Consider the following 18400-nt stretch of genomic DNA (forward strand, 5'->3'; position numbering starts at 1 on the left):
AGCCACAAACTTATTCGTTCTTCTCCCTTGCCGAAAATATGCTAAAAAACCTAAGTTAAGCCAGGATCCAGTCATATACCAAAATGATCAAAATTGGTGTAGCTGTGTAGGAGGAGTCAGCCGCCAAACTTCATCGTATTCAATTTTTATTTACATAGATGAAACATTCCGCGTGTGTATATCCGCTTTTGCAGAAAACTGTACCACCACTTGTATTTGTATTTTATGTTAACAGAGTAACATATTTTGGGGCTGTTATTACAGGGTGGACCAAAAGTCACGAAGGGGTTATAATTGTGTATAAGATTTTTATTTATCATTAGTTTCCATTGATATTTCACAGACTTAAAGATCAAGGATGGGAGATTAATCAAGGAATAATTCAGCACCGTGCAACGAACCAAAATTGTGGATGTTTACTTTAAAATCTAGAGGTCAATTGTTCTCATACAACGAAGATATCTCCACCCTTCAAGACCAAACAATCAGAATCCATGCTTCGTCGTTTGATTCAACGCTTCAGACGACAGAGTTCAGTGTTCTACTTTCCGCGACATGGGAGATCAAGGTCGACCAGTTCAGAGGAGAACATCCAAGAAACGCAATGCATTGTGTTGATGAGGACGCAGGAACTTCGATACGAAGACGTTCTGGCCAGCTGCAATTGGCAACAACGTCAATTCGATAAATTCTGAACATCTATTTTAATTTTGGCCATCGTCCATTGTATCATCTCGAGAAACACTGACATAAACCGACCCTCCCGTTCGCCTGATCTCACTCCGCTTGATTTTTTTCTTTATTGCTATCTGAAGGACAAAGTGTATGTAAACAAACCACAAACAACATATTAGCTCAAGGGCAATATTCGTGCAGAAACATGGGTACTCGAACCAGAAGTGTTAACCTTTGTTATGAATCATGTGCTACACAGGCCCATAACCACGTATCTGTAAGGCCCATAAGCGACGACATCTACCTGAGATTATATTCCACAAATAACTGTAAACAATCTCCCATCCTTAGTCTTTAAATCTGTGAAATATCAATGGAAACTAATGATAAATAAGAAAAAATATTCACAGTTATTACCTCTTCGTGACTTTTGGCCCACCCTGTATTATATATTGCAAGAAACAGGCAGAAGCATTTATTTTATGGAACTCTCGTCGTGTATGATACACAAAATTTAAAGGCAAATTAATTAAATATTTGAAGCATAAATACGCATAATATTGATCCACATCATTTCCTAAGATTCATGTGGAGTTGCATAATGCGATAAGAAAAATATATATTATTCTGTTTGGATCTTCATTATTGTATGAATTCTATATTAAGCGTTCACGGTATTCAACATTTGAGTAGCAACTTTGCAAAGTATTCTATGTGAGCTCTCTTTTAATATCACGCTTACTTTAGCAAAGAAAGTAACATTTAAGTACACTCTCTGGTATCCAATTGTCCAACAAAGACTATTTTAATTTGATAGTTCTTGCCATTATAAAAATATCGTTAAATTATACATTTTCTTTGTTAATGTAAAAACAGTATTTACCAAGTTAACATCATTATTTGTTTGATAACTTTTGCTGTACGTCCCTACCTGTATTCGTTCGATTCCCGGCGGGAGTTCAGGTAATTCGGATTCCACGTTAATCAGAGGTTCCGTCTCATATAGTCTCGCTGCTGAAAGAAACGTTAAACTCAAACTCAACTCAACTCGAATCAATATTCCAGTTTGTATGTGAGTTGTGTTCTTAGCAGGGTCTACGCTCGAATCATGACAGTATGGGAAAATGCAACAGGCCTATTGCACTAGGCTACGGAACTTACCAGGAACTAGTGGCTCTTCTTGATAGTCATATAGTTAAAATCTAAATTTTATCGTACAAACTAGGAGAAGAAGGCTTTATACACTTTCAGAAACTTATGTACATTAGACAAGCTTAATGAATAATGAAACATTAAATTTATAAAGAAAAAAAGAATATTTATTTACATTTTATATAGTATAAGATATCACAAAATCAACAAAGTAGGAAAATAATAACAGACAATAAAGTTACTGATAGGAATAAGATAAGTATTTTGTTTTTAGCTTTTGTTAAATGTATAGCTGAACCCATCAGGAGTCCTGTTTAAGCTGAGTTTTCCAGGAGGGAAAAACCTATGTGGAGCTGCAGTAGTTGTCTGGTGATATCCCTGAGGAATAGCGTTGTAAGATGGGTTGTATTGTTGCTGGGGCTGAGCACCAAAAGAATAAGAATATTGAGCATTGGGGTTAGGTACTGCTGGAGCAGGGTTGTAGTGCTGCTGAGGAGGATTGTACTGAGGTTGAGGATTGTACTGAGGTTGAGGACTGTACTGAGGTTGTGGCTGGGCGTGGGCTGGGGCTGGTGGAGGTCTTGGAAGATGATCACCAGAAACTTGGAATCCTCCCTTGCCAGCAGTGTAGTGGACGGTCAGTCTCTTGCCTGTGGGGTCAACGTAGCTGTAAGAGCCTTTTCGGTTTCCCTCACCATCTGTTTCCTCTTTGAATTGAACGCCATCTTCCTGCACGTAAGCGGCACCAAAGCTGCCATCTCCTGAGAGATATCGTTGCTCACTGAGAATGGCTGCAGTTTGGGGATTGTAGTGCCCTTGAGCAGAAGCCGCCACTATCACGGCGAATAGAGTTAGCTAAAATGAGAAGAAATAAAAAAAAATGTAATTTTCAGTCACATCTAAATTTAATGTCAAATCTATACAATGACGTAGAGGTATCATATATGGTACACATAGAATATCTAATTCTGCACGAAGCCCCTTTCTCAATTTTCGAGTCGGGGAATCGCATTTAGTGGAGTGAAAAATATGCGAAAACGTATGAACATGCTCACAGTTTCTACGAGCGCCTTGCGTGTATGTAACCCTCACTACATTGTGGTTGCGCGTACGTAGCAGAGGATAAACACCGGGTAATCTAGAAAAAAAAAAAGTTTCCCTCTCTCTTTCAATCGATGTTTTGAATAAGACAACGACAGCTGCTTAAATGCTTACAGTTAATAGATAATCAAGTTTACAGCCAGCAATTCTTGGACCAAATGGTAATAGGAAAGAGTGATTTTTGCAGATTTCTTATTAGTAACATTTTCTACAAAATGATTGCATTAAGGACATATTTATTAACAATTATATCCGTATAGTGACACACATAGCTTGAATGAACAACCCTGTTAAGGAAAGCTGGTCACCTAACTATGTTTGAAATTCATAAATGCAATTAAATAAAAGAAATATTAACCATCTTCGTCCAATTTAAATATCTTATACTGTTTACAAAGGAGAAAGTTACAGGTGCTAACCACCATAGCACAGACAGGTCCAAAGGATAGATATTAGTTCCAGGGTATTGAGCTGTTCATAGGAAGTTCCGTCAACATTCTAAGAAGATCCAAATGTTTCTTTAAGTTTCGGAAACGGGATTTCCTACGGGATTCCTATGAGACTATTCTAGACATATTGCGGGATAATCATAGAACGACTTATGAGCACCCAGTTATTTTCCTATGAGAGGAACATCCTTTTAAAATCTATACTAAATCTCGTGAATATATCTATTATACAAAAATTTTTGCTGCTAGTACCATGGCTCAGGGGTAGAGCTCTCACTTCTGATTCCAGAGGTATTTGGTTCGATTCCAGGTAGCGCATATGTTGTGGGCAACATCGTGTCGGTGGGTTTTCTCGAAATTTTTCCCGTTTACTCACGAACGCCGTTTTCACTGCTCATTTTATAATGTCACTTTCTATAGTCAGTCCAATTTAGCTTAAAAGGAGAAAAAAGTGAGACGTAAGATTTAAGAATATTATTTCACTTGTTCACTTTTAGAATTAGCAGTCAGTGAGCTTTGTTCAACTTGTCTACATTTTAAGAATGTGTGTTCTTTAGAAAACAATTACAGAAAGAAAAGGTTAGACTTTTGCATAAGGCATTCTCTATAAGAAACAGAAACACTCATGAAATTCTTCGCAAAATGTGAAGAAACCGTTATGATATGGAAATTTTATTTGTAAAAATGTTGCATCTCCTATAAGTTTTCATGAGTTAGAAACACTGAAACAGAAACTGTCTTACATGTGTGATTTGTGAGGTAGGCCAATGTAGCCTTTCTGTCAAGTAATCCTATTCAGCGGTAGGACTCAGTCCTATCAAATTACATTAATATTCAAAAATATCTCCTGTGTGTGTCCTACAAAGCAGCGAATAATTGTGTTTAATGAGAATATGAATAATGATAACTCTCAAATGAAGAGAACGCCCACGCTTAGGGCGGATCCCGTGCTTTGAAGTACTCTGTAGCAATTCTTAACGACAAATCTTTCCGGCATTGTAGTTCGAAAGGCAACCCCCGAACTGTGTGATAACTGCTTATTATGGTAGCTAATGAAAGGTTTTCACGCTTTCGCACTTCGTAAAGGAAATTCTTGTGAACTCGACATCCTATAATTTTTTATTATGTAGACAAAATTACAGCTTCCATTGATTGATTGTGCAAGATGAACACAGTATATAGTTTACTGATGTTTGATGGACGTACCTATGCATATTGAAAGTTCTTGGTTTGTGTAGTAATTTGAGTTGTTAGTAAACATGGGTTGTCTTGCTAAAATAGGATATAAAAGTCATTTCAATGAGATATTGAAGATCAAAACTGACTTAAAACCTATTCAAATTTGGATTTCTTTTTTTAGTATTAGAAGAACAGAGCTGTATCTTCCATTTCTAGGTTATCTAATCTATTCTGGAAACGTGTCTGGAATTAAACTTTGTTCTTCCGCCAGAAACAACAGAGAACACAAGACTTGCTACAAACTGTAACAATTATCTATCAAAATGATTTTCTTTATAATCATTTAATATTGCGCTTCCTTTTGAAATATGTGACCCCGTGTGAGGTAGTCTCTAACGCTCTCTTTCCTTTGGTGCGAGCGGTCCCGGGTTCGATTCCCAGTAGGGACACTCGGTCGAGAAAGTGCAACAGCCTTTTCAGGCTAGCCATCTTGAATGAAGTTTCTCCTGGGTTCTCACCAGGCGAATGCCAGGATAGTTCCTAACATAATGGTCACAGGTCGCTTCCTTCCTTCCTTCCCCAATCCATAATTCCTTCTCTTTACTCGACAAGGGTGATCGCCGAGGGATATCATAACTCATATGTGACTGGTTAACGTGCCCATAGATGTCGAAAGCCCAGAAATCTAATTCCTAATCCTAATCCTTGGAATATGGGTTTCCACATTTTCCTTTAAATTTTAGAAATCGAACAATCAGGTTTGAGTTCGTGTTTTTGCATCCTTCTGCATCAGAGTTATAAAGGACAGAACCTGCTCTAAACGTGGGATCCGATTTACGATTGACCCTTGAATCGAATACAGTTGGCAAGTTCATAAATCATCATAATATTTCAACCAACATAGTGTAGGTCGCTCTTCACTACGCTTCCTTTGCTTCCAAGAGAGCTGAAGTAAAAAAACAGCCCCAGCTTATAAATCGATAGAACATACACTTTTATTATATTCAATATTCCCTGGTTTAATTCCAGCTTCTGCCAGAGGGACTTTGTTGTGGACAAACATCTTTGCGTGGGTTTTCTCAGGGATTTTCCTACTTTCTCTCACGTTCTTCATTCCATCACTCTGTTCATTATTATCAACGTCATCGGCATCCTTAGACTCATAGCATAAACGTGAGACGTTAAATCAAATATATGTATGTATATATATTATATCAATATTTGCAGTTGACCCCTTCAATGTACTTGGGAACTACTTTATTTATATTTTTGAAAAAAAAATGTTTTTTCTTTCAAGTATAATAATCTTAGCATGAGTATTGCATGTCAAATTAAGATACAAATTTCCAAGTGTTAACAAAATTATATCATTTTCCTTTTCTTTTTTCTTTCTTTTTTTAAAAAAACTTTTCCCCTAATTCTGTCATAGATGATGACAACGCACGGAATCTTTTTATCATTTTTACATGTTTATCCACAATAAGGTATAATTTATATATATTTCCAAATCTTTAAAAATTTACTTTAAGCGGTTTCTCTCACTTAATAATTAGGTGCTTTTTCTGAAAAAACTTTTTTTTAAAAAATATTATTATTCGTTTCTTTCTGCTCAGATACGCACAAACGCATGAAATGTGTCGTTGAACTTTCGCATGTTTTGTCCCTCTTGATCGCCAAGTTACTTAAATATGAGAGACGACTCTCAATGTTCCTTCTAACAAAATATTTGCCACCTGTTTTGTTAAAAGAAGAAAAAATACTCGGGACAGAGGAACAAAGACTAAGTTTACTTATAATTTAGTTTCTTTATTATTATTATTATTATTATTATTATTATTATTATTATTAATAATAATAATAATAATATTATTATTATTATTATTATTATTAGCATGACAACTTCAATGCTAATGATCAGAATGTCACAAAGTGGACCATTGTACTATCCACCTTGTCTGAGGAGCCAAATTAAACAAATGGGGACGCGATGATTCACTGTAAGCCCGCACATCTGTGATAGATCGGTCCTTGGTTCGATTCTAGGCTATATGGTATGAGTCTACAAAAACCAACATCGTGTCCTGTAGAGTTTCATAAAATTTTCATACTCCTTTCATTGTATCATTTATTTTAAATGAAGCGAAGTTCCTATTTAACATTCCATTTATGTTTTAGGCGATTATAATGTAAGTGAATGCGTATGAAACAATTCGTAAAATGAGGATCGCGGTAACTCAATGGTAAAGCTTTCACTTTTGGTATATGGGGTCCTTGGTTCGATCACAACTCTCGTCAAGTGAACTTTGTGGTGGACAAACACCGTGTGTATGGGTTTTCTCGGGGTTCTCCCGTTTCCTCCCACTTTCTTCATCCCACCATTTCCTTCATTTCTCATCGGCACCGTCTCCTTTAGCCTAGCCGGTATAGCCGTGGGACAGGCCCGTAGCCAGCCCAAAAATTTAGGGGGGGGGCGGTAGAAGTTAGGGGGGCCCGACACAATCATATTATACTTCATCACCATATTATAGTTCATTTGCAAGCCCACAGTGAAACTTTTAGGGGGGCAGCCAAAGTTTAGGGAGGGCAGCCCCCTATCCCCCCCGGTGGATACGGGCTTGCCGTGGGACGTAAAACTTAAAGATTTCATTTAATTTCATTTTCGTAGGGAAAGAACCTTGAAAAAACGCACGGGCACAATATTGTTCACTATAAAGTCGTCATGATCTGGGATCGAACCACAGACTCCTCGTTGTAGACATGAGAGCTCCACCTCTGAAACACTGTGGTCTCTACAACTATTTTAGAATAATTTACCACAACTTGTAGTGTATTTCGTTCTGTCCACAGGACATAATTATTGTGATAAACTTCTTTACCTTTTCCTTGCCGAGAAGAATCGATATCAAAAAAGAGCAAATTACTGAAACAACGCGTCCAAAAACGAATTTAAAACTGATAATTTGTTTCTTCCCCTCAATATCCATTTATTTGATTCTATTTTTTTCTTTTTTAAGGAAAGGATAAAATAGCTCAATGAAAAAAGCGCCTTATTTCTGATACTAGATGTCCCGCGTTTATTCCCAGAACATATAAGCTTCTGATGAGCATTGACGTGTTCATGCTTTTTCTCGAGACTGTTTTTCCGATTCCTCCTACATTGTTATTCCACCGATTCTTTCATAATAATTCACTTTCATTATTCACACACCTACTTAACTAAAAAAAAGAATCATAATTATACGACGTTAAATCTTTAATTTATTTTCATTTTTCATTTTACAAAATAAATTAAGATTAGGTACATTTGATTTTTCTTAAAAAAATAAACTTCCTATGATTATACTTCTAAGCTGAAGGAGATGGTAGTAATAAGATGCATGATAATGGTTATATGAAGAAACTAGAAATAGATGGGAGAACCCGGAGAAAACCTGCACACACGGTGTTTGTCGACTGGATCCGCTTGGCTGGATCTGGGATCGAACTAAAGATCTCACGCACCATAAGTGAACGCTTTACTACTGAGCCACTGTAACCCGTAAATTTGATTTGTTTAGATTTTGGTTCCACAATTATGTTCTGTGTTCTCTAATGGCGCTACTAGGAATCGAACTCAAGACAAGGAATTAAGGTTGAAACTAAGTACTCAAATCACACAGCATTGCAATTATTGAAGAATTTGATTGTTTAGTTGATTAATTACAGTTTAGCGTTTATTTAATCATTGAAACTGTTATAATGAGGCGTGAACCTATGGTATAACCTAGGATTCAAACTACATGAGGTTCCATCGGGAATCGAAGCCGAGTCTCCCGTGCCAAAGATGCCTACGGTACAGCAGAGTCATTTTACATTCTGCTTTAGGAAAGAGGCAAGATCTTCAGATATTGGTAGCATTTTACGTTTTACATTACTATATTATTAATATATTGATTAATATGTAGACTATATACAGAGTGTCCGGTGAGTAAGTGCAGATTTTGACATGTGATACAGGAATCCAGTTTAAGTCCAAATGTGTATACGGGTATATGGTTTATTCCTTTTGATTTGCTATTTAAAAAAGAGAGAGAGAGAGAGAAAGTACCCTTCAAGTGCTGAAAACCTGCTGAGTTGCAACTAAGAAATTATACCATGTATGTACCATGTACTCCATGTATGTACTTTTCGAATGAAGCTTCATTATCGTCGATACACCAACTACAGGGTGTGCTATAATTGAAACTCAGCAGATTTTAGGCCCTTGGAGGATACCAACAAAAAGTCCATATAATCATTTACGCTTTTTGCTTAGACTGATCTATTCTCTCGGGAGGCACGGTGACTCAGTGGTAGAGTGCTTACCACTGGTGCCTGGGGTCTCTGATCGATCCCCGGCCAAGTAAGTTTCTGGTGGATAACATCGTTGGTTTCCTTGGGATACTCCCTTTTCCTCCCACTTTCTCATTCTATCAATTCTACCAACATCATTCATTTGCTTTAATCATCGTCTACCTTAGCCAAAAGGACATAATAATAGGACGTTAAACTGAATGATTTCATTTCATTTTCGTTTTCTTTTAAATACCAAACCTTAATAGTTTTACAAATGTCTCACAGTCCTCGGTCAACATTGTGACCCTATCGACAATGAACCTTCGACCTTGCCTACAAAAGCATTCCAACTACATATTCCAAAGTGGGAATAATAATAATAATAATAATAATAATAATAATAATAATAATAATAATAATAATAATAATAATAATAATAATAATAATAATAAGTGAGACTTGTCAGAATACTTGTTTTAAAGGTTCCAAATAAAAGTGGATAGTTAAGTGAACCACTTTCCTTCTTGTTTTTAAATGTTTATTTAATAATCGATGTGAAAAAATGTCTCAGTTAAACAAATACTTGTCAGTAGGTGGAGTAACTAACGGTTTTCTAACCACTTCAAGGTCAGAGAAGAAGTCTGCATATATTGTATACAACACAAAGAATGATGCAATCTTGACGACCAGATGCCGGAACGAGAGAAAGCACGTGGTCAGTTCGTTTCTTGTAGGATTTAGTACGATTTTTCATGTGAAAGATACTTCTTTACAGAAGAAAATATATGTAAAATATGGGAACACTAGCCACAAAAAATTTCGAGCTTGTGAAAGCATTAGCACGTAAGGTGAACTGGAAACACACGCAAAACATAAAATTTTACATCACTAGTTTGCAATGTACGTTATATTATTTGTTCCATAAATTACAGCAAGTCATTGGCAAATTTGTTTTTAATTCTATAATTGTTATTTTACAGTATTTTACTGACAGATACTTTTAAAGTCTACATTAGTAAAAATACAATTAAGAGGTCTCATCACAGATAATTTAAAATAGCGCTAATTTTACAATAATTATGTCATATCTTCAAATAGATAAAAGATAATCGAAAAGTGGAACAAGAGCTCCCTAGACAATATTATTTTACATGAGATCCCGTTGTCACGATTCACTTATCTGCTTTCGATTTCCAGCCATTTAGAAAATCGGCATTTACTTTCGCGTTTCTAATTGGCTGCAACCTCAAAGCTACTAGGTGACTCGCGATAACTGTATCTCATGCAAAATAATATTGTTTAGGGTGCTTTTGTTCCACATTTCGATTATCTTTTATCTATTTGAAGATATCACATAATTAGTGTAAAATTAGTGGTATTTTAATTTCGCAGTGATTAGGCCTCTTAAAGTTACCATGAGAAACAGGTTGATATTAAAACTACAATGATTGATCGGATTTAAAATATAAAATAATTTGTGTTTTAATGTCAGCCTAGCCGTTTTCGTTGTATCATGCTTAACTGTGATAGCCGGAAAGCATATTTCGTTCTGATATTACTATAATGCCTTTCACTAATAAGGGTCTATGAATATTAACAAAAGAACTCTATTTACATCTTAGTAAATTTAGTTTCTTATCTATTTTCATTATTACTATGTTACAAAGTTTCATTTTGGCCTGAACGTTTGAGAGAATTAAAATTCTGCACTGCGTAATTATTTTGCATGAAATACTATGCATAAATGAACCTTCCAATGCCCCATTTGTGTGCAAATCTTTGCAGTGCTTGCATCATGAAGCAGTCTATGCATTCTAAATGTCAGATTAAGTAAGGCTACTATCGTCCCAGCACATAAACTTCAAATATTTTGCATTAATATTCATTCAATATATATATATATATATATATATATATATATATATATATATATATATATATATATATATATATATATATATATATATATATATATATCCAAGAAGGACTTATAAAGAACTAAAAGGAAAATTTTTTTCAAGGGCGCCTTTTCACCTTTATTATGGTGTAATACAGTGGCGAAACCAACCAGAGACCAGAGGTACTAGGCACCCCCAGTTTTTTTTAATGACAACAATAATTGAAACTATTATTTATATATTTTTGAAAGTTTATTGTAAGCTCATACAACACCTGTCATAGTCTGGGTTCTGCCTTTCCCCTGCCAAATTTTACCTTCTAGATACGCCACTGGTGTAATAGTTGAAAACTAAGTAAGACATACATTTTATACAATTAATTTTATATGTTAACCTGATCTGATATATATTAGAGGACCAGCTCAGAATTTGTTTCGTCTATATAATAGGAATTTAACTTTCCAGTCAGGACAAATGACTTGGCACGGTCCACGGTAGCTCATTGGTAAAGTGTGCTCACCTCTGGTACCTGGTTCAATTTCACCTCTCGCTAAGTGGGCTTTGTGGTCAACAAATACCGTGTGCGTAGGGTTTTCGGGATTCTTCCGTTACCTCCCAGTTTTTTTTTTAAATTCTACCAGTTCGTACATGATCATTATCACCGTCTTACTTAACATTGGAGCATAACCATGGAAAGTTAAACTAAAAGAAATGACTTGGCAGATTCGCAATTTGTTATTTTCCATTACCGGTAGTCCTGCTGCCTACCAAAGCCAATTAAAACAAAATTTGAACTCAGGACCCTTAGAAATATGGCGCTGAGTAACTTCGAGAAACACCTACTATAAATATCATATAGCCGCCCGTACACGCTGGTCAAGCGTCTAGCACGTGATCACTGGTTCGATTCCCAGTGGAAGAGCATTAACATTTTCGTACTCATTAACGTGGTTTGGATTCGACCTTAAATTGTAAACCCACGTCTCATATCGCCTCTGTGCTGAAACGGGGAGCTATATTTCAACGAACAACAAATTTCATACATTAAGAATATGTTGTAATGTGCAATATACTAAGGGAATACTATTATAAACTAATCTGCTGGTAAAACATACTCACCAGTCTATACATGGCGAGGAACTAAAGTGAAGAAGTCCAGATGGAAGCTGAGACTGTGATCTTGAATAGTTAATGCATCGCTTTTATAGTTGGCTAGCCCTAACCTTCAGAAGAATAGCAAAGAAGTAAATCGGGCGTATAGGGAATTCACCCAGGTTCCCATCCGCTTCATGACCCTGACAATTCTTTGATCTCCATTGGTAACCGTCCGCATCGAGTGATGTTCGGCGCTTTAGGCCATTGTGACCCGCCCACCTGTATCTCCATCTACCTTAGCTACAGCGCTGGGTGCCAAGCGAATTTAACCTTGACAAGGTGGTTAGGCGGTGCGAATCACGTCCGGAAGTCATTGCATTGGGAAGGAAACTGAAACTGTAACGGGAAGTCTTCCGTTTTTGGAGCGACGTGTTGTCTCAAGGTGTGGTGTGGTTGATTGACTCTTTGTGTGTTAAGAGGAGTTGATGAAGAAAATATACTAACCTACATTTAAATAACGGTATCTAGGCGAGCCTTTGCTTATGTAAGAAAGATTGGAATTCAGACACTCTACTTGTTGGAAGTATGTAGTGAGTTAACCGCGTACGAAAACAAACAAAAAAAAAATCTTTTTATAACGTGAGGAAAGGAAAATCGTATTTGGTTTCCATATGAAATGGAAAACTGATAGTGAAACCTTTTCAGAAAACGGTCCATTGTATTAACAAGTATTCTTACCAAGAAGGATATGAGGAAATTAGGACAAAGGAATGAAACGTAATAGATGACCCCTAATAGAACTCTCAATTTCACCCCGTTGATTCCATTCGAAAATTCTGGTTTGCCTCCAAATAAAAGCATTTCTAGCAACCCCAACTACTGGACAATATGTCGCGGAGAAGCTATTGTTTGCAATTTTCTGGCACCTTAACTGGTTCGGGAATTTTTACTTATCAAGTCTCAAATTCATGTGGAAATTTTATTTTATTTTCATAGTTGAACATCCCACGTTTATGCTACGAGGCTAAGGGGTGTGGTAATGATGGTAATGAATAAAATAGTTGAATTAAGAAACGTAAGATTCCCGATGAAGATCATGCAAACGATTTGTCCACCACAAACTCCATTCGGGGGAGCTGAATCGAACCATGGACCCCACGCACCAGAGAGTGAGCACTCTACCACTGAGCCATCGCACCCCAAGAGGCCCCAAAGAAGGAAGAAAGGAATTTTCAGAAGGAACTTGGCTTTCGCCCTTATTAGACTAGAGAAAAAAAAACAGTTTGGATGATCAATCTTAAGAATCGAAGTCAATACCCCTTGATTATGAATTAAAAGCGTTAACCTTTACCTATCTATGGAAATCCGATTTATGTTGTGCGGGGGGAGAGTTCTAATATGTAATCTCTTGAGTAATCATGCATATTTGACTATATATTAAAATCATTACAAATACCATTAAAAGAAGGAGAATTTTAATATGAAAATACTTATAATACATATCGTCTTCCAAGTAGTAGGTGAAGTAATTGAGATTTTTTAATAATACAAAGGATTTTAAAAGTTAGAACCGCGTTATGATACTCGTTGTTGTGTGATATTTTGTCCAAACGCTGTGATTGGGTGAAAGAGATGAATGAATTGGTCGCTGCATTTATCTGATCTCTACCTTTGAACTCTGCCGTATGGGAAGTCAAAATTTTAAAATCCGAAATGCATGGTGTAAAAATTCAGGAACTAGATCATTTCTGATAGGTTAAATACTGCATCATCTGCTGTCGGATCCTCATACGTTCAAGAAAATGCAATGGAACATCATAGATCGTGTGCGAACGTGTTTTAGGAGGGGTGAGTGAACATGTCGAAGGTACACTATCATTCGAATAAACTATTATGAATAGTGGAGAAGAATTTTCTAGCTTGATTGGTTGTAGTGGAACGTTTAATTTCAGCAGTGAGGTTCTGTGAGACGAGAACAACCACCTAAAGAAGGATTCGAACCACTACTTGGTTTGTATACGGGGCAAGCGTCTCTATCAGCAATCCAATCCGGAAATACGAGCACTGAAACCATTTAGCTACAAACGAGTACTTACGAGGGGCATACTAAAAGGAATGCAAGAGTGGCCATAATTTCTTTATGAACTATTGTAGTTCATTCAAATTACACATATAATTAGAGTGACTCCTTCTCCATGCGAAGTTACTCAATATAGTTTCCATTGAAAGCGATGCATTCCCGGTATTATTGAACCCAACTTTCGAGTCCCCTTTTTTAAAAAAAAAACATATATGTTTTCTCTTTAGTTTCTTAGGCCTTGGAGAAGAGGTTTCTCAGACTGATTCTTCGTTTCTCGATCATAGGGATACGCCACGTTTCATCCCTTGTCACCAACTGGTTTTTAAAAAAGTATTTTCATTGGCTTCGAATGGTTCAAGCAGATCAGATCAGACGTCCATCCTTCTCTCCATCAAATCGAGTGTTAGCTAGTGTGGTACACTCTATGATACTCTAGCCTTTCCACCAGCTTTTGAATTGCTTTGTAACTATAATCCAACTGTGGAGCAAGTTCACCGATTGTGACATGTTTCTCCGCACGAATCAGCTCATTTAATCGCTGACGATTTATGCCAGTCATTACAGTTTATGAACTCCCACTCCGCGGTTTTTTCTTTAATGTTGGCTGGTTTTCCGTTCTTAAAACTTCTTAACCCACATGTACACACTGCTCTTGTCAATGGTGCCTGCCATCTACGTACATATTCTGTAATCTTCTGTGGATGTCCGACAACCTGCAGCTCTCCATCAAGAACTCAATGACAATATGTTGCTTCTGCTTGGAATACATTATTAATCTGTAAGAAGCAAACAGATTATGAAACTTGTATGAAGAAAGAGTCACTGTAGCTGCATATTACGAACTACAACAGTTCATGAAGAAGTTGTGACCACTTTTGTGTTACTTCGGATACACCCCCTCGCACAAGAATTATCGATACAAGTCCATGTATTAATACCGTAATTCCTCAATTGAAGTAAAGTTTATAAGCCTCAGAAAGCAATGTATTTAGTAGCTTCATGTACACTTACATCAATCTTTGGTAGTGTTAAAGTCGATTATAAGTTAGTTTGGGACACCCTTCCATAAAATGTTCTTTCGTAAGCGTTGATTGTTATGTTGAGCTTAGGGTATTTATAAGTTTAGTTACCAACGATTATCTCTCCAGCACCACAAATATGGAGTAATGACTTTCATAAGCGAATCGCCTAATGATGTATACTAAAGAGGCAATAATTTTGCATAATAGTTTTGACTTAATCAAATTCACCAGTAAACTTTATCAGTCATTGCAAGAGAACAAGGAGGGCTATTGATACAGATTAATTTTGGCACGCCTTCAAATGGACAACTTAAGAAATACATGAAGACTTATCATGGGTGGCCCTTTTCTAGATATTAGCTCCGAGTTTAAAAAGAGGTCCATTAAAAAGTAGTAATAACGTCTATCGTGCTACGAGTACGAAGATTTGGTTGGTATTTGCTAGTGGTAATGGAAACTCTTAAGGGACAAAGAAAGTAATTGATTTATTATTTATATCCGTAAAACATGTAAAGCTACTTTTATATGTTGAGTGTTTTTATTTCTTCATATATTGTCAAGTATAAAAAGCGACATATTTAGTGTAATTTATGAAGCGTAAACCAGTAACTTGTTTCAAGAATTTATGAGATATTAGCAGAAAAAAGTATCTGCAAGTTCTTATTTCACACTGTATCTGGTTTGTCAGTCATCCATCATTCCTTTAGATTGGCCATTCTTTATGGAAAAGACGATCTGAAGGTTAGGACTCAAAAGTAGTCTTTTAGGAGAGTAGATCTATAGGAATACTATTAGATCTGCAGGTTCTTAGAAGTGCATTTGCTGCCTACCAGTAAGTAAAGCTTCATGTTCTGAATAACTTGTAGTTGTTCTTTGACATATGTGTGTGTGGTTGTATGTAATAGTACTTTGTATGTGTGCAAAGAAGCAAGTCGAGAAATCTTGAGAGAGGGAATTACCGCAAGGCACGCGTTTGGTCACTGCCTTGCATTCTAATGAGTATGATTTTACTTACCTTACAACGTCCACCTACTAGTTTTTTTTCTACCTTCTTTGTTTTTTATTCTCTTCTCTCGTGTTAGTCCATTACAAACATTGAAATAATTATATGGCAAAAGGTGATGATAATATTAACAGTAAGAAAACACTTTTCTTTTGATGTCTGAGAGAGTGTATTTAGTATAGGCTACAACACAAAGCATATTCTCGCTTATTCATTTACGTGCACTGTTGCCTGCGAGACGAGACAGAGCGTTTAGCAACAGAAATATATGCTTTTCGAAACAAGATAGTACTTTTACGACACCTTATCGAGATAAGACAGCCCGAAGGTCTTATGGGCAATATTGTTCATGGGGTGATATTATTATAACGTAACTTACGATGACAGTTTTTTAAAGTATGGTCCAACTACCAATAAGAACAAAAATAGTAAAAATAGTGCAATACATTTTCGGTTGTATCCTCTGTACACATTAACCTATTTTTCTACATAGTTGCCATGTTTATTTAAACATCTATCATAGACAAGTTTTTATATACTCACGCCGTAGAAATCACTCGCCTGTGACCGAAGCCAATCTGCAATTGTTGTTTTCACTTCGGCTATTGGTTATGTTTGTTGCTTCTGTCGAAATACACACGCACGATATATGCTAGGATGCTTTGGGCATGATTCGACACCAGTTGCAGCCGTAGCGTCAGTGTGGACAGTTGTAATGTTATGTCCAGTGTAGTGGGAGACAATGCACACTCTCGTTCTGTTGATCAAACTCAAGAGTTAATCTGATCTTTTGGATGAGAACTACTGGACCACTCACCGTACAGCCCGGACCTTGCGCAGTGCGGTTATTTTCTGTTTTCTTACTTGAAGCAATTTCTCGCCGGTCAATGGTTTGACACCGATGAAGAAGTAAAAACAACGGTTGAAGATTAGGCTTCGGTGACAAGCGGGTGATTTGTACGACGTGAGCATACAAAAACTTGTCGAATGTCATGATAAATGTTTACATACACATGTTAACTATGTAGAAGAATATTTTAATGTGTACAGAGGAAATAGCCGAAAATGTATGCCCCTCTCTTTACTAGCTTTGTTTCTATTGACAATCGGATCTTACTTAAAAAATAGCTCTCGTACTTTCTAACGTTCTTCGCTAAGGTCATTCTCACTTTTTTGAATTTTAGTGAATATTCCCACTTCCTAATTTTCAGCGTCTACCCAGCGCCGTGAGACAACGTGGTGAGTCACATTAATAAACGACGTAACGGCTACTACGTTTAGAAAGCTCCTGATATGCCTGTTAGAGACACGGTGACGCAGCGTGCTGACTACGTCTTCATCGTTAGCCTAGACGTAGTTCAACCGGTCGCTAACAGATGGCACTCGAGCAGCTCAGGCCCACAAAGAGCTGTTACACTAAGTAGTTTGATTTTTATTTACATAGTTGGTGTTCGATCCAGTTTTGAGGTAGATAACATCCACTTTTGAGGTCTGTGAGTTTTTTCAGGGTTCTCCTGTTTTCTCCTACCTTTGCATTCCACCAATTCTTACATAATCATTCAGTTTCACTTATCATCTGTCTCCTTTAATATAAAGGGCATAAGTGTGAAACGTAAAACCAGAAATTTCATTTCATTTACGAACAAATTGCGGACTAGAAATGAAATGAAATGAAATCTTTGAGTTTTACGTCCTACGGTTATGTCAGCTAGGCTAAAGGAGACGGTGATTATAAGTAATGAATGAAAAGGTGGAATGAAGAAAGGGGGAGGAAACGGGAGAACCCCGAGAGAAAGCCCACGCACACGGTGTTTGTCCACTACAAAGTTCACTTGGCGGGGGCTGGGATCGAACCCAGGACCCCAAGCACCAGAGATGAACGCTCTACCACTGAGCCACCGCGGCCCACCATTGTAGACTAGAATTTTCCTCTATTAGTTCCATGAAGGATGAAAAGAAAACGCAATGAAACATGTAAATGGATAAAAACAGCATATTTTGCGTAATAGTTGTTTGTCCTCGCCCATTTGTGTCGTCAAGTACGCACTTGAAATCAGAACGTACGCTACGAAAATACTTTACTTCCGCTGTGTCACTGTAGTAGGAAGCGCCTTCCGACGACCTCTTCGCTTTCAGGTGTCAATGAAGTTCCATTTTACCTGATCACCTCCACAGACACAAGAGAAATCTGTTACCAAAAAAAAATGACGTCAATACATTTTTTTTAGGAGACCGCGCCCAAAGTCATCTACCTTGGTAGAAATCACGTGGTCAATGTTTGGCGCTCAGGGAATAGCTTTGTGATTTTTCGATGTCACAAAATATGCATCTTCTATATTTCATTCACTTTGAATTTGTACAACATTAAGTACAAGACTCATTACGTTTGTTAGCAATTTATGTTCGGTATTTGTCCTTGAAACTCCATACGA

At 36.9% G+C, this 18400-nt stretch overlaps 2 protein-coding genes across 2 annotated transcripts in view; one reads left to right on the top strand and one right to left on the bottom strand.

The window, feature by feature from the left end:
- Positions 1-18400, top strand: part of LOC145663103 (uncharacterized) — a 306502-nt gene that overhangs the window by 87569 nt on the left and 200533 nt on the right. The gene's annotated exons all lie outside the window — the stretch shown is intronic.
- On the bottom strand, positions 1973-12026 carry Cpr100A (Cuticular protein 100A). The gene is made up of 2 exons (XM_081729370.1): positions 11888-12026; positions 1973-2682 (listed from the first exon to the last, which is right to left on the bottom strand). Exons 1-2 carry the CDS (start codon positions 11897-11899, stop codon positions 2098-2100), a joined length of 597 nt encoding a protein of 198 aa, XP_081585496.1. The 5' UTR covers positions 11900-12026; the 3' UTR covers positions 1973-2097.

This window comes from Thermobia domestica, chromosome 10 (assembly GCF_964235325.1).
Source record: "Thermobia domestica chromosome 10, izTheDome1.hap1.1, whole genome shotgun sequence".
Lineage (NCBI taxonomy): Eukaryota > Metazoa > Arthropoda > Insecta > Zygentoma > Lepismatidae > Thermobia > Thermobia domestica.